The sequence below is a fragment of the Pleurodeles waltl genome, chromosome 11 (assembly GCF_031143425.1).
Source record: "Pleurodeles waltl isolate 20211129_DDA chromosome 11, aPleWal1.hap1.20221129, whole genome shotgun sequence".
Taxonomy (NCBI): Eukaryota; Metazoa; Chordata; class Amphibia; order Caudata; family Salamandridae; genus Pleurodeles; species Pleurodeles waltl.
In genome coordinates this window covers 233710472-233732976 of record NC_090450.1, presented here as the reverse complement: position 1 = coordinate 233732976, position 22505 = coordinate 233710472, and the positions used below count along the sequence as shown (strand labels likewise).

The window sequence follows — 22505 nt, the reverse complement described above, 5'->3', positions numbered from 1 at the left end:
GCATTTTCTCTTTCCTAAGACCATTTTAGTATATTTCCTTGAAATAATATCAGACCACATTGTTCTTTAATTCTTTGGTAATCTGTGTAATGTGATCCAGTGCTTTAGCCTGAACCTTGATAACTGGGCCGCTTTCTGGTTGTGCTTTGTTTTACTATTTTGCACTGTAGACCTATTATTCTGCTAAGGTACGTGAATAGTTAGTAAGTCTGGGTCTCAATTTTCTTTTCTTTTTCTTTATTTATTTTAGTGCTGCTTTCACCCAATGCATTTACCCAGCAATCTATACAATACAAGAGAAACATAATAAAGCCAATACAATAAGGTCGTATTTGATGTCAACAAGTGATGCTTTTTCAGCAGCATCTTGAAAGTAACGAGGCTTGGCGCAGTTGGAATAAAAAGAGGAAAATCATTGCACAGTCTGGAAGCCAGTAAACCAAATGACCAAATGCAAGAGGAATTAAGATATAAATGCAAAAATATAACTTGCGAAAGTAGTCACCCACACCTTTTGAATCAAACATGCACATATAGCATGTATATCACTAAACCTGAGAAACTATGCATTTAATATAATGAATACACATTGTTGAAAAGTACCTTCCATTAACACCTCATGATCAGCACAAATATGACCTGCATTTTATTTATTCTCATTACTGATTTAAACACCCTGTCTACATGCCTCAACAAGTACCCTTCATTCTCCATATCCATAGGTTAATGTTGAATTTGTTTTCAAATGAAAACATGTTCAAACTTTAAAAAAATTCAGTTAAATATTATTTAATATAGGTTTTTAAAAAAAGTACTTTGGGAAGCCCATTATAACCCTTATACAAGGAACGTGCACACAAGATTACAGCAAGACAGACTGAGGGTGTCCAACAGGTGTTCCCATAAAAATAACATATGAATAAGAAACTGGTGAGAAGCACAGATGCAATTACGTAAAAATAAGGGTGTCATGCTCTGGTATCCCAAATTTCCCTTTGTGCTCATCAAATAGTGCTTGTAGTTCCTCTAGGTATTTTTTATGGAGCTCTTCAATTTCTTCGACAGTAGGGTTTTCATTCTTAGCTATGACAATGGGCTTTCCGACTAAGAGAAATAAAGAGAAAAAAAAATGATATTGACACAGTCTGAAAAAGATAACAGAATCAGCTAAATGTAACAGTCTAAGTACGACACCCCTTCCTAATTTTGACTCTGAACCACAATATTTGATTTCAAGCAGTAAACATAAGGATATAAAAAACTAACGTACTTTCACAAAACAGACAATTTGAATATATGAGTAAGCCACATTCCTTGGGCCTGTGGATGCTGCATAAAGACACTCTTTCATGAAGTCAGCTAAGCTAGGAGTGATAATAGTTAGTCAGCCAGACAAAATTCCAAGTCAAAGGAATTTGACAGTTAAAAGTGCCTTTGTTGTAATGTAGGCAGACGTTGGACAAAAAAGGTACATGAAGAAAGGTGAAATCTTCCGTCTAACAAAATATCCATTTATCAGCAAAGTGGTTAAAGAATATGTGGACAGAAAACCTACATCCAACCACTCGCTCAACCTGTGGGTTTGTTACCCTGTCCCATTATGTGTGCCGGCTCTTGTGCCCTGACTTCATGTGTGTTGTCAGTGACAGTGTGTGTGAATCCATTAGGACAGGAATACCTGTCTCACCCTTGCTTGTCCTGCCATTTCTCTAACTGCCACCACTCAATTTCCATGCAAGAAGGTGGAGACTGGACAGATTCGGTGGAGAACCCTCCCCTGCTGCTGCAACAGAATATTCTCCCGAATGGGCAGCTTTATCGGAGAACGATGGGCAAGCTCAGTAGCTCAGGATACCAGACTCTCCATGCAGTCTGGGGCCACAAGGAAGACCCGAGCAGAAGTGGTATTGGTGGAAAGGTGTATAGGAGGCCTTAGCTCCACTTTAGAAGAATGCATTACAGAGTTAGAGCCACCCTGGAAACTCCAGCGCCCAGAACTGCTGACATTGTGCGTTCTTGCCAGAGGTGAACAGATCTAGGCCGAGGCGATCCCCACTACTGAAAGAGACTTCTGCCATCTCTGGATGGAGACACCATTCGTGATCAGCTAAGCATTGGCAGCTGGATTCGGCCTCCCTGGCATTCTGAGAGCCTACCAGTTGCTGAACCAGAGGGGAAATGCCATGACATTCCAGCAATGTTCTGAGACGCTGGGTCTCTTGACATAAGGTCCACAACCTCAACACCGCCCAATTTGTTGCAGTCCCACATGGCTGTGGTGTTGTCCGTGAACACAGGCACCAGAACATTTTAGAAATAGAAACCACAACCTACTTCTGGTGTTGGAACACTCTCTTTGGCCCCCTTGGCCAAGACAGCAGCAACCGCCTAGCTGAAAAGAGAAAGATGATCCACTGTCGGCCTCTTTTGCGATGAGGGGAGGGGTAGTCATGAAGTGGAAAGAATAGCCTCTTCGGGATATCTGCAAAACCCACCTTTCCGATGTTATGGACTGACAGTGGAGCAAGGTGATGGTGTATCCAGCCTCCCAACTGGGAGCATGTGACAGTATAATGGCACATTAGGATAGTTTAGAGGCTTCAGCTACGTGAGGAGAGGGGGACTGTGGTGGAATGACCTGACCTTTGTCTGGCATATCCACGAGGTCTTTGGATACCACACCCACTGCCACGTGGGGGCTATGAAGCATGCATGGCACAGTTGCTTGATGGGTATTAGTGCAGCTGGTAGCCCCTTCCGTAGCCACAAAAAGGGCGAAAAGAAGACATGGGTAGCATGGGGCTGAGGATAAGCCGAAGGACCGGGCCGTGCCTTTTGGCGAGACGATAATTCACAATGAGGCTAATCACAAATGTCAGTTGCAAATACACTTATAACTGCGATTTTATGGGTTGAAGGATGCAGAGAACATCACAAGAAGCAGAGGCAGGTAGCCATCTGTGGGGTCTACACAAAAGAGTCTCATGATTCAGCTCATTAGCATGGTGAATGAGAAACCAATCTTTGGGTCTCAAATCTGACTGTTGTTCAGGCTGACAGGGTGTTTAGTAATAAGTAACAAACAGTAAGTACCATAGGACTTTTTGATGAAGAGGTCTGTAGAAATAGTAGGTAATAAGAACAAATCTTAATTTTAAAGGACGATTTGATTTGAAGGTTTACTTACAGGTTTGCAGATTGCAGCATCAGGTATCCTGATGTATGCCTTATCTTGCCAGAATAGAGTGTTGACATTTCTTGGGACAGGTACAGTTTATATTTGGGATGGATTTTTTTTTATTAACAATGGCATCCTACCTGCGGGAGCGGAACCTTTACAAGCAGCAGCCTTCATAGAAACTTGGACTGAATCCTGGATGCCAGCAGATCACCTCTTCCCTGTAGTTTGCTGTCAATAGCGTGCAACGGGCTCTGACACCAAAGCCACCACAAGGTGCTCCCCATACACCTATAATAACATGCATCCTTAACTTTAAGGACAGAGATGCTGGGCTACAGGAGGCATGCTTTCACTGAAATCTGTCCTACCAGGAGAACAAAGCGCTCATCTTTTCAAATTACACAAAAGAGGTACAGTCATAGTGCCGTTCCTATACAGCAGTCAAGCAGAAACTCCGATCACTCAATCTCTCCTTCAGGCTGCTGTTTCTGGCCTGGCTTCGAGTGGTCCACATCAATAGAAGACACTACTTTGACACTCCGGAAGTGGCCTGGACGTGGCTCACGGAAAAACGACCGCTCCACACAACAAATAGCTCACCTCCAACAAGCCTGAGATCCTCATCCTGGGTGCATGCACATCATCCAGGGAGACTCCTTGTGGCCATCAACCCTCGGCGCAACAAACCACACACGCAACCTCTGCTTCGTCCTGAACTCATCGCTCACCATGGCAACACCCTCTACACCAGTACCACTCAGAAGAACCCAAAGAAATTACAGCACATCCAAACCTCCTCTGCCAGACTAATCCTGGACATATCTCCAACCACCTAAGAGACCTCCACTGGCTTCCCATCAAGCAAAAAATTAACTTCAAGCTCCTTGTCCATGCTTACAAGGCCCTCCATGACCTTGGACCCGCTTACCTCAACCACTGCATCATCCCCTAGTTCCATACCAGACCTCTCCGCTCAACAAGCACTAGCCACCGTACCAGCATATAGAAGGCCTCGGCGGGTGGAAGATCCTTCACCTACCTCGTGGCTAAGAGCTGGAACACAATGTCCTTGCACCTCAGGCAATCACCATTGCTGACTCAATTCAGGATGGACTTTAAACCTGGCTCTTCAATTGAAGCTCAGGGGACTAATCCCCCTAGTGCCGTGAGACCCTTATAGGTGAGTACTTGCGCTTTATAAACCCTGATTTGATTTGAAGAGCACTTCAAACCTCTTCTTCGGACCAGAAAGAGACCATCCAAGCAGGATCTGGCTCCGAAACTGAAGAGAAATCGTACTCGTTCACGCAAGAGGCGCAGCGATCATCACGTGGCCTCATCCTCACCCGTGGGCCAGAGCCAGCCTGAGCCACACTCTCCTGCCTCTCTATCTCCCAGATCACTGGATGCCACACTGGGTGACCTTCTGGTACAACCCACCACACCACCAGAAACCCTACCGTATAACACCAACCTTTCAGGGAGTTCGACGCTCTGGAGGAGCAAACTTTCTTCCATCAGTTGCATGCTTAGACAATGATCTATCTGCTATGAAGGTACCATGGGACTTGAATCCTACTCCTGATCCTACAACTAGGAGGGGTCCACCACTCCATTCCCAAGTTCAAACCGTGTTATAATTGTGTTCACACGTTTGGGACGACAGATGCTTCTATGGGTGAAGTATGGGGACGGGTGGCAGTTGGGGAGGGTTAAAGTAATTGGGCGGGAGGAAGATTCCTTGTCTTCTGTTTGCAGATGATACCCTACTGTTATCACGTACTGCCATGGGCCTTTCTAGACTGCTCTCCAGATTTCTGGAGTTTTGCACTGACCATGGGCTATCAATTAATTCAGCAAAAACAAAATACATGATTTTTGGAGCTATTAGGCAAAAAATGAAGAGGCCTGTATATTTAGATGGTGTCCCCTTGGAAAGGGTGGGTACCTTTGATTACTTAGGCATTAAAGTGGAAGATTCACATCTTTGGCATGCCCAACGCCAAAAATCTTTATCATGCCTGAAGCAGAGGGCGGGTGGCATTGTCAGATTTGCCTCTAGTTTTTCAAAATTTGCAATATCCCCTGCCCTGGAAATATACAAAGCTCAAGCTAGGGGGGGCCGCCTTATATGGAGCTGAACTTTGGGGCCACTGTAATTTGGCGAATTTGGCTAGGGCGGAAAATCAGTTTCTAAAAATGATGCTAAAGGTTCCATCGAGTACCCCATCCTTGCCCATTCGCCTGGACCTAAATCTTTTCTCAATTTCTCAAATTGCTGCCTTAAGGCCCCTGCTGTTTTGGATTCGGTTGTGGACAACAGATGCCCTAACCCCTTTTCGTTGTGGCCTTCTTAATGTGGTGGACCGCGATTCTAGTATTAAAACTAAATGGTGTGTCTTTGTTGAACAATCTTTCTCTCGGCTTGGCTTAGGGTTCTTTTGGCAGGATCCTATTTCTATTCCTAAAAATGCTGCACAGCTGTTAAAGGATGCTTTCTGGCATAATGTTCAGGTTGGACAATTTGTTAGTTCTATCCCATTGTCTATGTCCGACAATTTTTTACTTGTTAAATGTCATTACGAATTTGAGTCCCTTATGGACGCAAAGTTATCTCCATTTGCTCGTGCCCTTTTTATTAGGTTTAGGATCGGGTCTCTTCCTTTGTGCTGTTTTACGTACAAATGGTCCAGCTCAACTAATAGATCTAAACATTGCCCGATGGGTTGTAAAAGTGAAGAAACCGTTTCACATGTTTTCTTCCACTGTCAAGCGTATCATAAACAAAGAGCACTTTGGCTCATCCCGCTTTGCAAACAATTAGGGGTTAGATCCTGTCTTCACGCTGAGAGAATTTTAAAATGCGACCCGTACGTCCAGATAGCTCTACCAGTGGCAAGATTTCTTGAGTCAATCTGGCGGTTGAGATTAGCAATTTTAAGGAACAAAACTGTGTCGTTAATGCTTAGTTTTACCTATGTATATTTATTTAACTTGGATGTATGATTGTAGTTTTTGTTGTATAGGATATAGATATTGGTTCGGTTTATTATTGATTATTTATAGATCTATGGAACTGATCCCTCATTTTATGTTGTGAGAATTTTAAAATGTGATTCATCCACCCAGACAGTTTTATTAATGGTAAAAAAAATTGTATTATTCTGACATCTGAGATTAGCAATTTTAAGGAGTAAGATTGGGGAACTAATTTTTAGACTTATTTATGTATATTTATCAAATTGGTCGCGTGATCTTGGTCATTACTCCTCAGGATATAGATATTTGTGTATTATATTTTTAACCATCACTGATTCATGGAACCAGTTTCCTTGTTGAGTAGACCTTTTATTATACTAAGTGATGCTTATCTGGCTGTTTATTTTTTGTTTGTTTTTTAAACTTGTTTTGTCCCTTTTAACTGTGTTTGTATTGTACTTTTTTAGTACTCTCCTGCTTTTAAGAAGCTCTCTTTCTCTTTGCTGTGTATTGTACTTTAATGGTTTGTTTTTTACTTACCGAAATAAAGTTAAATGATGATGATGAATTGTAATGTTGTGTTATCTTGTGTTTTTTTAATTTAGGTTGAAGATACAGTTTCACACACTAACACACCCATCCAAGTCCTGCTTCATCGCTCATTATGCCACTTAGTAGACACTTTACCATTCCTCCTAGATGTTACTTGACACTATGGATTGCGACATATGCACTTTTGTCTACACATTTCTTCGTTCACCACTATGTCTGCAACCTACCTTAACCTAGAGCCCATGCAAGTACTCTCCTGGAATGTCAATGGATGGGGTGAAGTGCATGGCAGTCCTCAAATACTCTCACTGCTTTATCTCCGATGTCCTATTGCTTCCGGAGACACACCTGATGGGGAACCACTGTCCCTTTGTGGCACAACATGGATTTCACAGAGTTTTTCACACAGGGTTCCCAGGGAGTGGCAATTCTCCTGTGCTGTCCCTTTCCACTAGTGTGACGTGGGAAATCAGAGAACCTTAGGGCCGATTTCTGGTCCTGTCTGTGATTATGGAAGGGTACACAATCAATCTTATCTCTATCTACATGCCTTTAGCAGCCCTGGATGCTCTCCTCAGCAACCTCTCCACCGTACTGATAGCCCTTCTGGAGGGTTTAACAGTAATCGAGGGTGATTTCAATGCAGTGCTGGCTCCTGACTCACTACTGAGACCTCATCCACTGTTCGCCGTCTGGGTGCTAAGTGCCCTCACCTTGAGAGAGGAGTGACCTCGGGCAGCCGAGACGAAGTGTCCCGGCTGCTTGGGCTTAAATGTGAGGAAATCCATCCTATCACTTGAAATAGCGAGGCAGATGTGGAGAGCCTCAATGGCCAGCATTTATGGATGGGGAGACAAAATAGTAAACTCCTTTACTGGCTCGCCTCCCGCCCTCTAGCAAACTGAATATTACCCGAGGTAATAGACGCCCAAGGGCTCACTCAGCATACCATTTGAGCCATAGCTCAGATATTTGTGGATTACTACTACCGCCTTTATACAGCGACCCCTCCGTCGAAACATGAAATGGACAACCCCCTCCTGGATGAGGTGCCTCTCCCGAGACTCTCCCAGTCCGAGTCCCTACTATTAGATCAATCGCTCTCTATAGAGGAGGTTGGAGCAGCTATATTGCCTGTGGCATGTGGGAAACCCAGCCAGGACGGGCTCCCTTCAGAATACTACGACATATTTAGAGACACTCTGACACCCCGACTTCATGCTTTACACCAATCAGCAGCCAAGAACGGTGCTTTCCCCTCTGACATAGACATGGCCATGATTACATTTATTCCGAAAACACAACCCCCATCGGCCTCCTGTGCAGATTTCCATCCGATCTCACTCAAAACCGAAGTGAAGATCTATGTAAATGTAAATTTGAACTTGTAAAGCACACTCTGACACTAAGGTATTGAGGCGCTGAACGCATACAGCTGTGGAACCCCTCCTGGTGAAGCCAGGCATCCCAGCGCTGTTGGGGCCGTTGTGGAAATTAAGCAAGCTATTGCCCAGAGTTGCAGATTGAGACCCATTAGTTAGATTACGCGAGAAATATCCTGTCCAGGGAAATTGAGCCCAAGAACCGCCAAGGCGGGAATTGAACCCTGGTCCCAGGCAAGATCTCTCCATCAGGGTCTGCCTCTCTAACCATTGTGCCACACTTCTCCACAAGATCTATGCCACAATACTAGTCACCTGCCTAAGACAAGTAATTAAAACACTCATTTACCTGGACCAATGCAGCCTTATGTCTCATCGAAGTATGAGGGACTTCCTTCGACAGCTCCACATTGCTCTAGCCCAACGCCACCTCTTAACACCCAGCCTGGCCTTATTGGTTACAGATTTATGAAAAAGCCTTTGACACAGTAGATTGATGGTATTTGAAGCGAGTGCGGTTGAGGCTTCGGGCCATGTTTTCGCAGACCCATCCGGGTGCTATACTGTAATCCCTTGGCCCGGGTCTGCATCAACAGAATTCTACAAGACGCCTTTCCCATGAGGTGGGGAATGTGAGAGGGATGCCCTGGCGACCGAGCCATGAGCGCGAATCAGATGCGACGCCCAGATACGAAGCTGCCATTCGGACTGCACTGTTCTCTATGCGGAGGACATCATACTATTGGTGTCTGACCACATAACGGGCCCCCGTTGCATCTGGGTTCTCCAGTAGTTTTGCACAGCTGCGGGTTTGTAGGTAAAATCGGTTTGGATACAGTTGAATGAGTCACACGATTGCGTGGCAATCTGGAATTCCTAATAGTTTCCAATATCCAGGGATTCAGGTGGCACTCCTTCCAGAGCTCACCTGGTCCCTCAACCTTAACCCAGTAGTTCCCAAATTGTGCCTTGTAGCACAGCTGTGTGCCTAAACCTGCCCGGGGCGCCGCGGTTACTACAAAACAACAATGCTGAGCACCTTAATGTTCAGCAGTGAAGCTTAGCAGATTGTTTCGACAAACCGCCGTTCTTATAATGGCTACTAGATTCCAGGATGAGCACACACATCAAGACCTTGCAGCCACAGAAACATCAGGATAAAAAAGGAAAACATACTGCCTCTCTAAACTGTTGGACATCAGGAGCTTAATTAATGCTCAACCTTAGCGACTGATGCAGAGGAACTGTTGGAGACTGCAATGTTTTGCAGCACACTGAGAATAGGGTTCAGGCCGGATGTGAGGGAGGCAACACTGCCTAATGGGATGGGTAGCTCCTGCTGCCTATGAAAGATTGGTGTCACTTTTCCAAATGACAAATCAGGTACATTCAAACTATGTGTTTTTTGGGGGGTTTGTTTTTACAGCTTGATCCTTACCAGCCCTTTTCAAGCATGAAAGTACAGAGGTTGCTATTAAACTCACCTCGCCCAGGAATAGATAAATAACTAATCAAGGGGTGTTCATCTCCCATCATTGCATGTCAAATGCAAGTTGCAATTGTGAACAAAGCAAGAGACTGAAATTTCCTGTAATCTGTCTATCTCCCCCACTGAAACAGACATTTAAAGGGGTGGCGGTTTGGTGACAACATGAGTGGAGGCAGCATAATGTGTCCAGCTAGCTTCATGTCTCGGCATGAGCAGTGATCAGCCGGTAGTGTATGAACGAATACAATCATAAAGTAAAGCCACTAAATGGGATGGAGGCAAGGGTGAGAGTTCTTTGAAGTGAAAGATTCTGCTGCTCCCATTTAAGGAGGAAGGCGATTGTGCTGGCAAGTGGGAACTCTTCGAGCACTTGACATCTGCATGCAGCGGCATCAAGCCCCAGCTTCTAAGCAAGAAGGGACATTTAAGAAACAACTGCAGTTGGAAGAAGAAAATTAATACATCCTAGGAGCAACTCAAACAAAACGAAAAACTACTTTTTTAATGTAAAATAACAAAATACAGATATTGTCCTGACACTGAAGGAACTGCTTATTATTCAGTAGTGCACTCTGTGGAAGAGCAAAATGTTGTTACTTACAGTCAGGTAAGTCAGTGGTTGACGTGCCCTACTCTGTCCCTCGTGCCAGATGTTGTGGAGGGCAGAAGCAAAATATGAGTTACACCACTGTCGACTTATAATGGATAAACAGGACTGAGCAGCCCTGAAAGTATGTATTTTATATAATTAGTAGGTAACATCCAATCTAAAACATTCCTGGTAGCGACAAATTCAACAACGCAGTTCCACTTTATCCAGGAGATGCGTTCAATGCACTGTCAAATTCAGATCGAAAAACATCTCTCGATCGAGAACATGGTCTCAAAGCAGAGACCCATCTAGTCATGCAACAACTTTTTTTCTTTGCAGTTTTATATAGCGCAAATTTACTCCACCCACTGAAAAAAGTCATAATGGGGAGCCACAGCAAACTGGTCAAGGGAGCCGCGGAATTATACTTCCTAGATTCTTATATGTATTTCAGAATGTCCTGATCCACTTGCCACTGCTCCCTACGAGGAGGGCCTAGAGCAACCAAACTACTTCTATTATTCAGTGATCAATGACTGGTTCTCTTAGGGCTGGATGGACCCAGCTTATCAACTAAAGTTCATTTCCCTGGGCTTTCCCCAAAATATGGCAATGTTATATGGCTCCCCGATACCTACCACCCTTCTAGTGGTGACTCGGATGATTTTTCTTGCTTGGACAGCCACTCTCTGACAAACACATTGGGAGGCTAGACTTCCCCTCCCGACCCCTCTGTGGCATGGCACCTGGTTGAGGGACGTGGCTATACTGGAGGGCTTTAAGAAATAGGACTTCATTGGCATCACACAATTAGGGGACATCTGGTCTGGGTCTCATTTACACCCCTTTCAGAAGCTACAAGACACCTACTCCCTTGCAACACGCACAATTCTACAAATACTTGCAACTCCGACACGCACTCACCGCCCACGTTCCCTGTGAGGAGCCCATACCAGAGTTCAACCCAGTAGATGTCAAACTACTTATGGGTGCACTGGGGAAAGGAGGAATATCACAGATCTACCGCACCCTCATTATTTATGCCTCCACAACCCTAGAACACCTGAGAATGCGCCAGGAGCGATGGTTGGGCCTTTTGGAAGACGATGATTGGCATGATGCTGTAATGGTACCCCCAAGGTCTCAACCTTATCATCTAGTTTGAGATTAATACAAACCAACTATCTACACTGCGCCTACATTACTCCGGTCAGACTACACAGAGCAGGTCCCCAAAAAACTGCCCTTGTTGCTCAGAATCTCACACTAACTTTTATCACATGGTATGGTCCTGTACTCTAATCCATACCAACTGAACAGAAATAGTGAAGGAGCTCACTCATGTCCTGGTGTGGGAGATGTCGGACACTTCGCTGATCCTTCTGCTGAGGTTATTCAAGCATTCCGGGGGATCCCAAGTAGACAAAGCGTACCTGGGCACCGCTACTATGGTAGCCAAACGTGATATTGCAGTCAAATGGAAGAGCCCTATTCCTCCAATCCTAGCACAAATGCGCAAAGGACTAGATTGGTGTGGAATGCAGGAGAACCATGTATATGAACCAAGAGCCTGTCCATCAAAACATGAACGGGTTTGGGGTAAATGGTTGGGTCAAGTGGGTTGAAACGTGTCACATGGTGATGCTTACCCCTGCTGAGTATCTTGTGGTACTGAATAGCTGTCACTGACTCACAATAGATCTCATGTGGGTATCACGAACAGTATTCGAAATGTGCCTTGTAGTGATTTCTGAGAAGTCTGTACCACTGTTACTAAAACTTAATGTTGACTATAAAACAAAACAAACAGAAAAACTGCATCCTAGAGTTGATATAAATGTAGATCCTAAACAACAGCTTATTCCAACATCCAGGCAACAAACAACCACCTTGTGTATGATCAAATGGTTATATCTGCTTGTACTGTAGCCATTTTTTAATATAGCTTTGTGCGCGTTAGCTTAACATATTAGGCCTCTGTGTTGCCCTAGGATACATTTTATTCAACCTCGCACTGTTATTTTACAATAACCAGTTTTATGGTCTTGTTTTTATTTCATTCTATCACACTGTTTAGCTTAGTTCAGCACAGTGTTCTCAAACAATGCATTCTTGCTCACTCTGTGCTTCAGTCAAGGTTACAGTCTGGTACATTGCCGGTAAACGTGGTAGAAGTTTAGGCTCTAGTGTTCGTAGAAAATACACATCCTTACGTAGAGACGTTTTCTTAGAACATCTGCGTGTTAGTTATAAAAACACTTTCTAGTCCCAATACACGTAAGAGAGAGATTCCGACCAGGAACCTACAACTAGATGCTGACTGCCCCATTGCAGATGCTGACGCAGATTACAGGCCTTTGCTCAGGTATGAGGGTTGATGTCCTCCGGGGGAACCTGAAAGGCAGGCTTAGAGCTTTACATGCTGTGCTCAGGCTATAACTTAGAGAGACCCTAATCTAGTTGCACTATGATAGCCTTATTCTTGTGCTTCACTCTCATCGTTACTATTTTAATTCTACTGTGTTGTGTAGTTCTGGTTATTGCAGCTCACGCTTTGCTATCTAAAATGCAGTTGTTTTATTAAACCAATCCTTAAAACCTAAACTGCCTTTGTCATTTATATATGAGACCACACTGTATGAGAGAACCGGTTGTGACCTGAGTGACCACAACTTCCCTGGGAAGTACTAAGATGTCATGCGCTCGGCTGCCCAATTGTCTCTTCCCTTTGGGAGAGATGAGGCACTGCTAGTTAGCCGGAGCAAAACCCGGATTTAGGGTGACAAGGGTCCTTCATCGTGGGTCAGACTTAGTCCCCCACACTGTGAACGATCTTGCAGCTCAAAATCCAGTAGTCTCATTAGGATAAATGAGAGCCTACGCGACATGGCGCTGCCAGCATTTGGTCAGGCTCTAATTTTCGGGTCCACCAGCATATCTCGGTCTCATAATATAATGATCCCTCAGTTCCGTATAGGGAGACGTCCGTGGTACTGAGGATTTCAAACACCGCCGTATAAGTAACCCTATTTACAGCGGGTGGTTGTTCAAGCTTGAACCTTCAAAGGAAAAAACCCGTTTTGGTGTGCCTTCTCTGAATTCTTGGTGCTTTTCTGATGGCGAATCCCCAGGTTGTACAAATGGCTCTTAACATGAGACAACCGCTCACAGCACATTTGCTAGCACAAGGCCTTACGGCCCCGGGTGGTCCAGTCACGTTTGTGGTGGACGCCCACGCAGCCTAAAGAATAGAACTTTTTTTTACTCTCGGGTCACATTTCCAGCAGTTGATGGGAACACAAATACATTCAATACATATACAGTAGTGAACGCGCCTGGACAATACAGGGCATACGCATATTTAGAGATACCTCTATCTTATCAAGACCAAAATAATTGGCTTGATGGCGCCCTACCCCATACGATATTACCAGTAAGGTTAGGTCCACTAAGTAATGATGGACCTACCTGGCCTTTATTGGCCACATATACACCTCATCCTGCGGCTGCAAATATGGCGGTGGCTGAAGTTTGACGCTTATATACTGAATTAACAGCAATATATAGACGATTAGTACAATTTGTGATACAGACACTAAATACAAACCCAGCCCGCGCTGCTCCAGCACAACCACACGCAGTAACATCAGATATAAATCCAGTGACTGTGCACTCTATTATGGGTAGGGTCCCAGGAAAACGAGAGGAGACTCCGTTTTGGCTGGCACAAAAAATTAATATGCTGGAGGCAGTATTTACCCATACGGGACCTCAGGACAAACATAGGATATTAACTGTGTGTTTACCCTTTGGGATGGTTCCCACAGTGGAACATTGTAATACATGGGGCACAGTGTTTGCCGCGCTCTATACAACGGCACACGGTACACCGACACTAGCCAACCTACCGGAAGTGCTCAAACAAATTCAAGACGAATATGGGTCTGCCCCGGCATTAGATTTGGAATGCAACTGATGGGCAATTTTGCCACGGTTTCTTCGATAATTCTAAGCAATCTTAAAGGGGAAGCAGTTGCACTTGCAGTGCGCATGCGTCTTCGTAACGTTCCGCAACAAAATCAGGAGCGGGAGCTGTCTAAAATAATAGCGGAAACATATTCCAGTATCGGTCGAGATAGACTGGGGGCTAGATCACAGAAACCTCAATTTCAGGGAAAAAATAATAAAGCTAATACTAAACAGCAACCTAAGGGTAATAAGAAGCGCTGGGAGAAAAAACAACAAACACCTAAAAAAGAAAGGGGAGAATCTCCACGTACGGAGACCCCGCAGAATAGTATAACCTCAGAAATAGAGAGAATATTAAAACACCTGATAGATATCAATATTCTGATACACGCCAATCTCGTTCCTTTCAGGACTCATCGGAAAAGAGAAATGAGAGAGGTGGGCGGTCAGAGCGGAGAACAGAGTACGTGAAGAGGTTTCTGTCAAGAAGGAAGAGAAACCGGTACAACAAAAATAACAGTTTAAAAAGAAAAAGGTGGCAGCAGTCTCAGTTAAACATGCCACTCAGGAAGAGGGTTCTCTTGAAGAACAAGAAATGGGCTCTAGCACTGCTAGACAGCGCGGCAGAGGTCACAATAGTTCGTCGGAATCTTCTAGAGCATGTGGAGGTGAAAGCAACTGATGACTTTATACAAGTAGAAACAGCAGATATGCGTGTCACCAAACCTGATAGGGTGTATAGAGTAACTTTACAATTGGAAGGAGACATTGAACGCACTATACACGCAATCTTCTGGGATCGTGTAGTTAAGATATATGACATTTTGCTGGCCGAACAAGACTGGCCGTCTGATTTTGTCCGCATCTGCCCAGCTGGGCAGGAGGTTATTAGACCTTCCTTCTCGCCCCTTGTTCCAGAGGAACTCGCAGAGTCCTATTCTGTAAAATGGGCTCTTGCACAGGCACCTGCCTTATATAGAAATCACGTAGGGTGGGACAGGGATTCTCCATATCATGTAATTCCCGTTAAAGGTGAACCTCAGCCACAACCGCAGTATCCCATAAAAACATGAAGCAAGGGCACAGGTGAGAGAAATACTTACACAATTAGAATACCAGGGGGTAATTGAACCCTTTGTCTCACCGATGAATAATCCCTTATTTCCTGTAGCAAAGCCGGACCATTCATACAGAATAGTCTTAGACTACAGACATTTGAACGGACATACACGTACATATGCTAAACAAAACTTGCATAGCACCGCATTAATGAGCAACACTGGGCGGAAAAAATATAAAACAACTTTGGATATCTGGAATGGATTCTTCTGCCAGAACATAGCTCCTGAAAGCCGGGATTTAACCAGCTTTAGCGCACTAGGATCCCAGAAAAATTCTGTTGTTTGCCTCAGGGGTATAAGAACAGCCCAGGACTGTTTGCAGCTCGTGTGACTGCTATTTTGCACGAGTTAGACCCTGAAGCGTTGTCATATGTGGATGATATATATCTTACGGATGACGAGTTGCTACAACATTTAAGACAGTAGCCTGCATTGTTGTAGGGTTTGCCAAAATAGGCTACAAATTTAACTTTAAAAAAAACAAAAATTGCCTTCCTCAGCGTCCTGTTCTTGGGATATGAGTTGTCGAATGAAGGGAAGAGCCTAGCGCCACAATTCTTAGACAACTGCAACCACCAAATACGATTAAGAAACTCCAATCATTGTTGGGCTTTCTGTATTTTGGCAGTACATACATTCTGGATTATGCTACACGCATAAAAAGTCTTTATATGAATTAATACAATTAATACGTCCTGATTTTTCGAGTAAATTTTGGACAATAGAACATACACATACTCTTCGGGAGTTACAAGCAGATATGCTTGCAGCAAAACATCTACACACACGGGACAATAAGACACATTTGGTCATCAGGGTGATAGCTGGGGCCATTGGGTTTACCTTTGTCACATTTAATGAAGGTGAGCCAGTCCCAATAGCATCCAAGTCACACTTGTATTCCACTGCCGAACAACGATTTGCACCCACAGAGAAAATTCTCACTGCTGTACAGATGGCTGTTATTAAAGAGAGATCTCTGGCCCAGGGAAAACGCATTATTGTTGTTTCTCCTATTCCGGCCCTTGAGGCTGTTACAAAAGCTAGCGTCCCGAATGCAAAAGCACTCCACCCGAGATGGATACAGTGGTCCACATGATTGACAGCCTCTGATGTAGACTACATTTTTGACCCAAAGTTACAAACTCAGGAATTTCTACAATATGAAGTTGAATATCCAGTTCCCACTGACACATTGCCTATTGACCAATATCAGGTAGTCATGTACACTGATGGCTCTGCACAACCGGCGGTTGGAACAAAACATAAATATTCTGCTGCATGTGCGGTAGTGAGGGCTATATGGAGGGGAAGAAATTCTGCCCCCAACATACCTATACCAGACCTTAGGGGATTGCACAGCACAATTGGCTGAGCTAAAAGCTCTACTAATGGCACTAGAACACACAGATCCGACACAGTTTACAGCGATTGTTTGTGATTCGTATTATTGCGTCCAGTCTTTTAATGAATACCTGCATTACTGTCGCTTGAATGGGTTCAGAGATTCGAAAGGCAACACCATTAAACACAGACTACTGTGGGGGAAGGTAGCAGACCTGAAAGAGACGCTACCCAAGGTCCATGTTGTGCATACACTTGGACACCAGCGCGTTGGAATACACGTTGCTGGAAATACTTTGGCTGATGAAGCTGCACAGTCGGCAGTGGCAGTTGCCACTATAGCTGTAGTGACTCGTTCGAGTTCCAAACCAGATACAGACATTATGGCTGTCATAATAGCTACGGTTGATGGCACGCCTTATCCTAAGGGATTTCCTAATAAATACCAATACTTGATGGGTAGTATGCTGAATGGTGAAGTTAAGATTCCAGGCTTAGGCGTATGCGACATCCCCAATAAAGATGTAAGACCACAATTGATTAAAGCAGTACATGAGGGAGTGACAGCTGCACATGCTGGCGTGGCAGCTACAACTTCGTTGTTATAGGCCCGCTATTGGTGGCCTGGTCTCTATAAAGAGACCAAGCAGTATGTCCTTTGTTATGACATCTGTCAACAATTTAAAGTTTCAACAGCTAAGCGCCCGCCGCAGACGCCCCACTTAATTTCTAACAGACCATTACAATGTGTGTACCTGGATCATTGTGGTCCATTAACACCGGATAGTGCATACAAATATATATTAGTCGCTGTTGATTCCTGCTCCAGATTTGTGTGGGTGTGGCCACAACGCTCGGCTGACACTTGGACTGTTATTAAAGATTTGCGAGTCTTTGTCGGTACATATGCAGTTGCAGCATTCCATTCGGACCAGGGCCCTGCTTTTGCCTCAAGGGCATTCAGGGACACCATGGCTTCATTGGGGGTCCAGCTCCAGTACTTGTCTCCATTTCATCCCAAGAGAAATTCTGTCGTGGAGCGATTAATCCGCGATTTAAAGCAATCCTTAACAGCCAGAGTCTTAGGTACGGGTCGTAGTTGGCTAACCCACCTATACGGAGTTCAGAGAGCACTAAATAACCTGCCTAGAAGGTCCCTGGGGGGTCGTACTTCATATGAGTGCCTGTTCGGAACACAAATGTTTGTTCCGGATCTTGATGGTCCTGGTGTGGAGGCGGCAGAAACACCTTTTGACATAAATGATTGTGTCACTGTTTTACAGGAATTACAGCATTTCCGTGAAGATAACTCTTCTAAAAGTGCTGCCTCCACAGGAATTAAGAATGTGCCAGTAACACCTACCGGCTGGATTCCCAGGGTTGGGGATCTTGTGCATGAAATGGTCACAGTGAGAAAGGAATTAGGCCCTTCTTATCGTGCACCAGTCCCTGTGTTGGGGATACACGGAACAAGAACTGTTATTCTACCCCGTTGCCAGGTGCCAAAGAAAATCGCTGTTTCTATTGACAATGTCAAGTTACAACATGTGCCCGATTCTACACAGCCGACCAAGAGGAACGTCCAGTAGTTCCCGAATCCCTCTCACTACTGGAGAAGAAGTTCCGCTTCAAGTTGTCTATACCAATATTGGTACCTCTCTGAGCTTGGGGAGGGTGGATGATGATCTTGCATTAGTTCCACTAACAACGACCAACTTAGAAACATTTGATCAAGTTACCATGACTACGGATGTGAAGGATGGTGCTATCTACAGTGTGCCACCGCGAGAAACACCAACTCCTCCATTGACTACAGCAACGCCTTTTGCACAAACTGCCTCTGGTTACTTTGCCGACAACAACGATGGTCTATCGGACTTGTTTGCCTCTTCGACTGCTGACCTGTCAGGTCCACGTAAGCTGATGCGTTGGCTTAAAGATACATATTTTGTTTCTCCATGGAACTATCTGTGGCTTTTATTGACTATGCTAGCATTTTTTCTTTGGATTGGGTTTGTCATTACCTTTTTTCTGTTGATACATGGTAATTTTCTTCATGAGAGATCAGCGGTTGAACAGGTGGAGGAGGTGTTAAAACCACATTTCTCATCACATAAGGTTCGATGAGACTTGCCCTTTGTGAACTTCTCTGCAGTGCCAAAAACTTAGATCGGATTGTGTGGAATAAATTATTGTTTGATATATACGGTCCCACTGAAATAATTCAAATACCATATGTGCTAAAGTTATCTATGAATGATATAGCGATACCAGGCATTGTATCTGATGATTGGGATGTGAAGACAGTTGACTCAATGATGACAGAATTGCAATATTACACTGTCTATGAAAATGAAGATGTTTACCAGTTTAGAGACAATTATGATGACATGTTTTGTTATAATTATTATGGGCACCACTTCATACATAAAGCACGTACTCCCAAAACGATATTTGACTATACGCAATGGGAACATTGCCCATCTCCCCCGAAAGGGAGTTCCAAAACGTATTTTGTTAAATTTACGTATTTTTCTGGGCACCATCAAAAGAATGCGGAGTCATATTATTTTAAGTTAACTCCGATTAAAGATAATTAAATGTTGCTGACCAACCCGAAATTCATATATTCGGATTCCTTTGTTTCCCGATTGTCAATTAAAGGTTATGAATATTGGTTAAAAAAATTGATTTGAAAAGTGTTTGGGGAACAAAGAATTGGCAAACGAAGGGTAGAGAAACACTGTTTAGAGCATGTCTCATTCCCGCTCAAATGATTTTTTTAAATGAAACAGTACAGCAGACCAGCTGCTTAGGTTTAGCTACAATCAGAGAATTAAACATGCCCAGTATACCTGCCCCTGAAAAAATTAATAACTGGCAAAAATACATAAATGCCAACTTTAGTGAGACCACTGAATGGGTCCAGAATGGTACATTTAACACTTCAGTGGCACGTCCAGGCGGGTGGTTATTGTGGCCAGTAGATACCAACGGGTGTCATCAATATTTTGTCACCTCCTCTGGGGTTTCCGAACGAGTAGGTCAGATCCTCGCTATATATCCCCAGAACATGCGGAATTAATTATAACCTATAGTGTGGGAAGATTGTGCCAGCAATGGCTGAAATCCTCCTCGCAAGATGCAGTTAAGACACATTTCACTCTCCTGTCTAATGACACTGACTTACAAGATTTTTTGTCAGGCCCGAAGATGCCACGTAGGAAGCGTTTCTTGTATGATGTATACAATGAAATATGGAACTTTCCCCAACAAGAGGCTGCAGCCCGGTTAAGGCAGATAGATCAGGAAAATCAGAAAAAAGCATTGGCTGTTGTAGATAATGGAATTCACGTCTTGTCCGACCGCATTTATAAAATTAACAACATTGTTTCTTCTGCTATAGACATTATACAACTGATATGTCTTCTTTATATCATGGACAGAGTCAAACCAGGTCCATTATGCAGTCCGGTTGGACGCTTCAGACATCGAAGGTGGGTCGCGTTCCGTGGCAGCACATCAGTGCCAGGGAAATATTTTTCTCCTTTAATTTGACACGACAACAACAACTAATGGCTAGGAAGGAGGCGACTTATGTCATGCTTAACATTGAAAAGTTAGAAAGATTGCCTTTTACCGTAGCCGAGATTCCCTCAGCAGAGTGGTTGATACACAGGGTTATTTCATCTGCCTATTTCTACATTACAATTCACTTCTTGTTTGAAACATGTTCCGGGAAGGCAGATATGAGAAGCTGGGAGATAGTTACATCCATGAGTTGTGGGAGCTTCCCTTCTTGTACAAATGCCTCAATGGCATGAAAGAGGTCTTTCTTAGCGGCAGTGAATGTGAGACTTCGGTCAGCCATTCGATGATTTGTAAGCAGCTGTCCTTGCATGGCGCGTGTAATGCCCTGGTTGCGAATTTGCCTCGCTATCTGATGGGAGTTCCAGTCCCCTTGATTAAACGCACGTTCCAGGTGCTTTCACACGGCAGCTACGTCCTCCTCAATAGTGAAGACTGTTGTGGTATGCGGGCCGGAATAGTTTACGTTGTTTCGGTCACTAAGGTCATTACTTGCTGCGGGAACGTGTTGTTCCCCGCCACTTAAATTAGGGAGGTAGCAGATATTTGGCCTCACATTGCTACTTCCAAGGTGAATTTTGACAAGATAAGCAGACTGAAGGCTTTATTGTTTCAGAAGCATGTGGCCCTTACATTTGCACGCAAGACCTACGCACTTCAGGTGGCAAGGTCATCGGTGGAAATACAGTCCCTGTTAAATACAAACTTTCCGAGCTACTTTGGTGAACTCGTGGGACGTATATTTAATGCGTCCAGCACGGCTGGATTAGCACATGTTTTCAAAGCTGTTGGTATTGGTTTCGTTCACATCTTCTCTTCCATATTCGGTTTAATACCTTCGGCTATTCATTCAATTTTCGGAAGCATTTTTGGGGGATTTCCGATAACTTTGGCTTTATTAGCTGACATTTTGCTGTTGCTGTTGTTTTTCCACAATGGCTGTCCCGCCGCAACGAGGACGAATGTGGGCGCTCCCATCAGCGCAGCTGTGTCATGCACGCATGATGCAGCACTTTGGAGCAACACTCCTGGAATATTTGGAGTGTAACTGGTCTCTGTCATTCAGACAGGTTTTGGATTGTGTGCAGCCTGTGTTTCGGTGCCGTTAGTGCTCTTTTGAACATGCACTGGACGTTTGTCTCTCACAGCAACGCCCCCCAGTGGTTCATGTTGATCTGTTGATGTTCTCGAGAGGGCTCATTACCAGACATGCACGCTGCGGCTATGTTTGCTTCGAGAGGCTGATTACGAGGTACCCTTCCTGGAGGAAGTTGATGTTGACTCGTTCATAGGCACTGCACGGGATTCCGCCTTGGTTGACACTGGGGCTTGGGAACACACCTGCTCCTTGCTAGTCTTTGGCGTGGATTTTCCAGTTTTGTCATCTGCCGAAGTGGAGAATCTCCTGCTTTCCGTGACCAATGAATGATTTGGATCTATTCTAAATTGACATTGTTTTTGGATTCAGCTTTGGCCGCATGCTCATATTTTAAATTTCAAATTACTATGCTTGTGTGTCCTCTTAACTTGTCAAAATTGAATAGGGTTTTATTTATATTTTAGCTTAGGGCATTTTTAGCTTCGGCTTAAACCACTTTCTACCGACAAGGGGAGGGTGTAGTGTAGCCATTTTTTTAAATATAGCTTCGTGCGCATTAGCTTAACATATTAGGCCTCTGTGCACTTTGCCCTAGGATACATTTTTATTCAACCTCGCACTGTTATTTTACAATAACCAGTTTTACGGTCTTGTTTTTTGTTTAATTCTATCACACTGTTTAGCTTAGCTCAGCACAGTGTTCTCAAACAATGCATTCTTGCTCACTCTGTGCTTCAGTCAAGGCTACAGTCTGGTACATTGCCGGTAAACGTGGTAGTAGTTTAGTCTCTAGTGTTCGTAGAAAATACACATCCTTACGTAGGGACGTTTTCTTAGAACATCTGGGTGTTAGGTTTAAAAACACTTTCTAGTCCCAATACACGTAAGAGGGAGATTCAGACCAGGAACCTACAACTAGATGCTGATTGCCCCTTTGCAGATGCTGACGCAGATTACAGGCCTTTGCTCAAGGTATGAGGGTTGATGTCCTCCCAGGGGAACCTGAAAGGCAGGCTTAGAGTTTTACATGCTGTGCTCAGGCTATAACTTAGAGAGACCCTAATCTAGTCGCACTATGATAGCCTTATTCTTGTGCTTCACTCTCATCATTACTGTTTTAATTCTACTGTGTTGTGTAGTTCTGGTTATTGCAGCTCACGCTTTGCTATCTAAAATGCATTCGTTTTATTAAACCAATCTTTAAAACCT

The 22505-nt window shown here is 44.1% G+C and overlaps 1 protein-coding gene across 1 annotated transcript in view; it reads right to left on the bottom strand.

Moving 5' to 3' along the window:
• Positions 1 to 214: 214 nt before the first annotated feature.
• LOC138265608 (2-acylglycerol O-acyltransferase 1-like) overlaps positions 215 to 22505 on the bottom strand; it is a 170268-nt gene continuing 147977 nt past the window's right edge. The window contains exon 6 of the mRNA XM_069213471.1: positions 215 to 1104. Within this exon, the coding sequence (XP_069069572.1) occupies positions 950 to 1104 (155 nt within the window). The 3' untranslated portion in view covers positions 215 to 949. The remainder of the gene's footprint in view (positions 1105 to 22505) is intronic.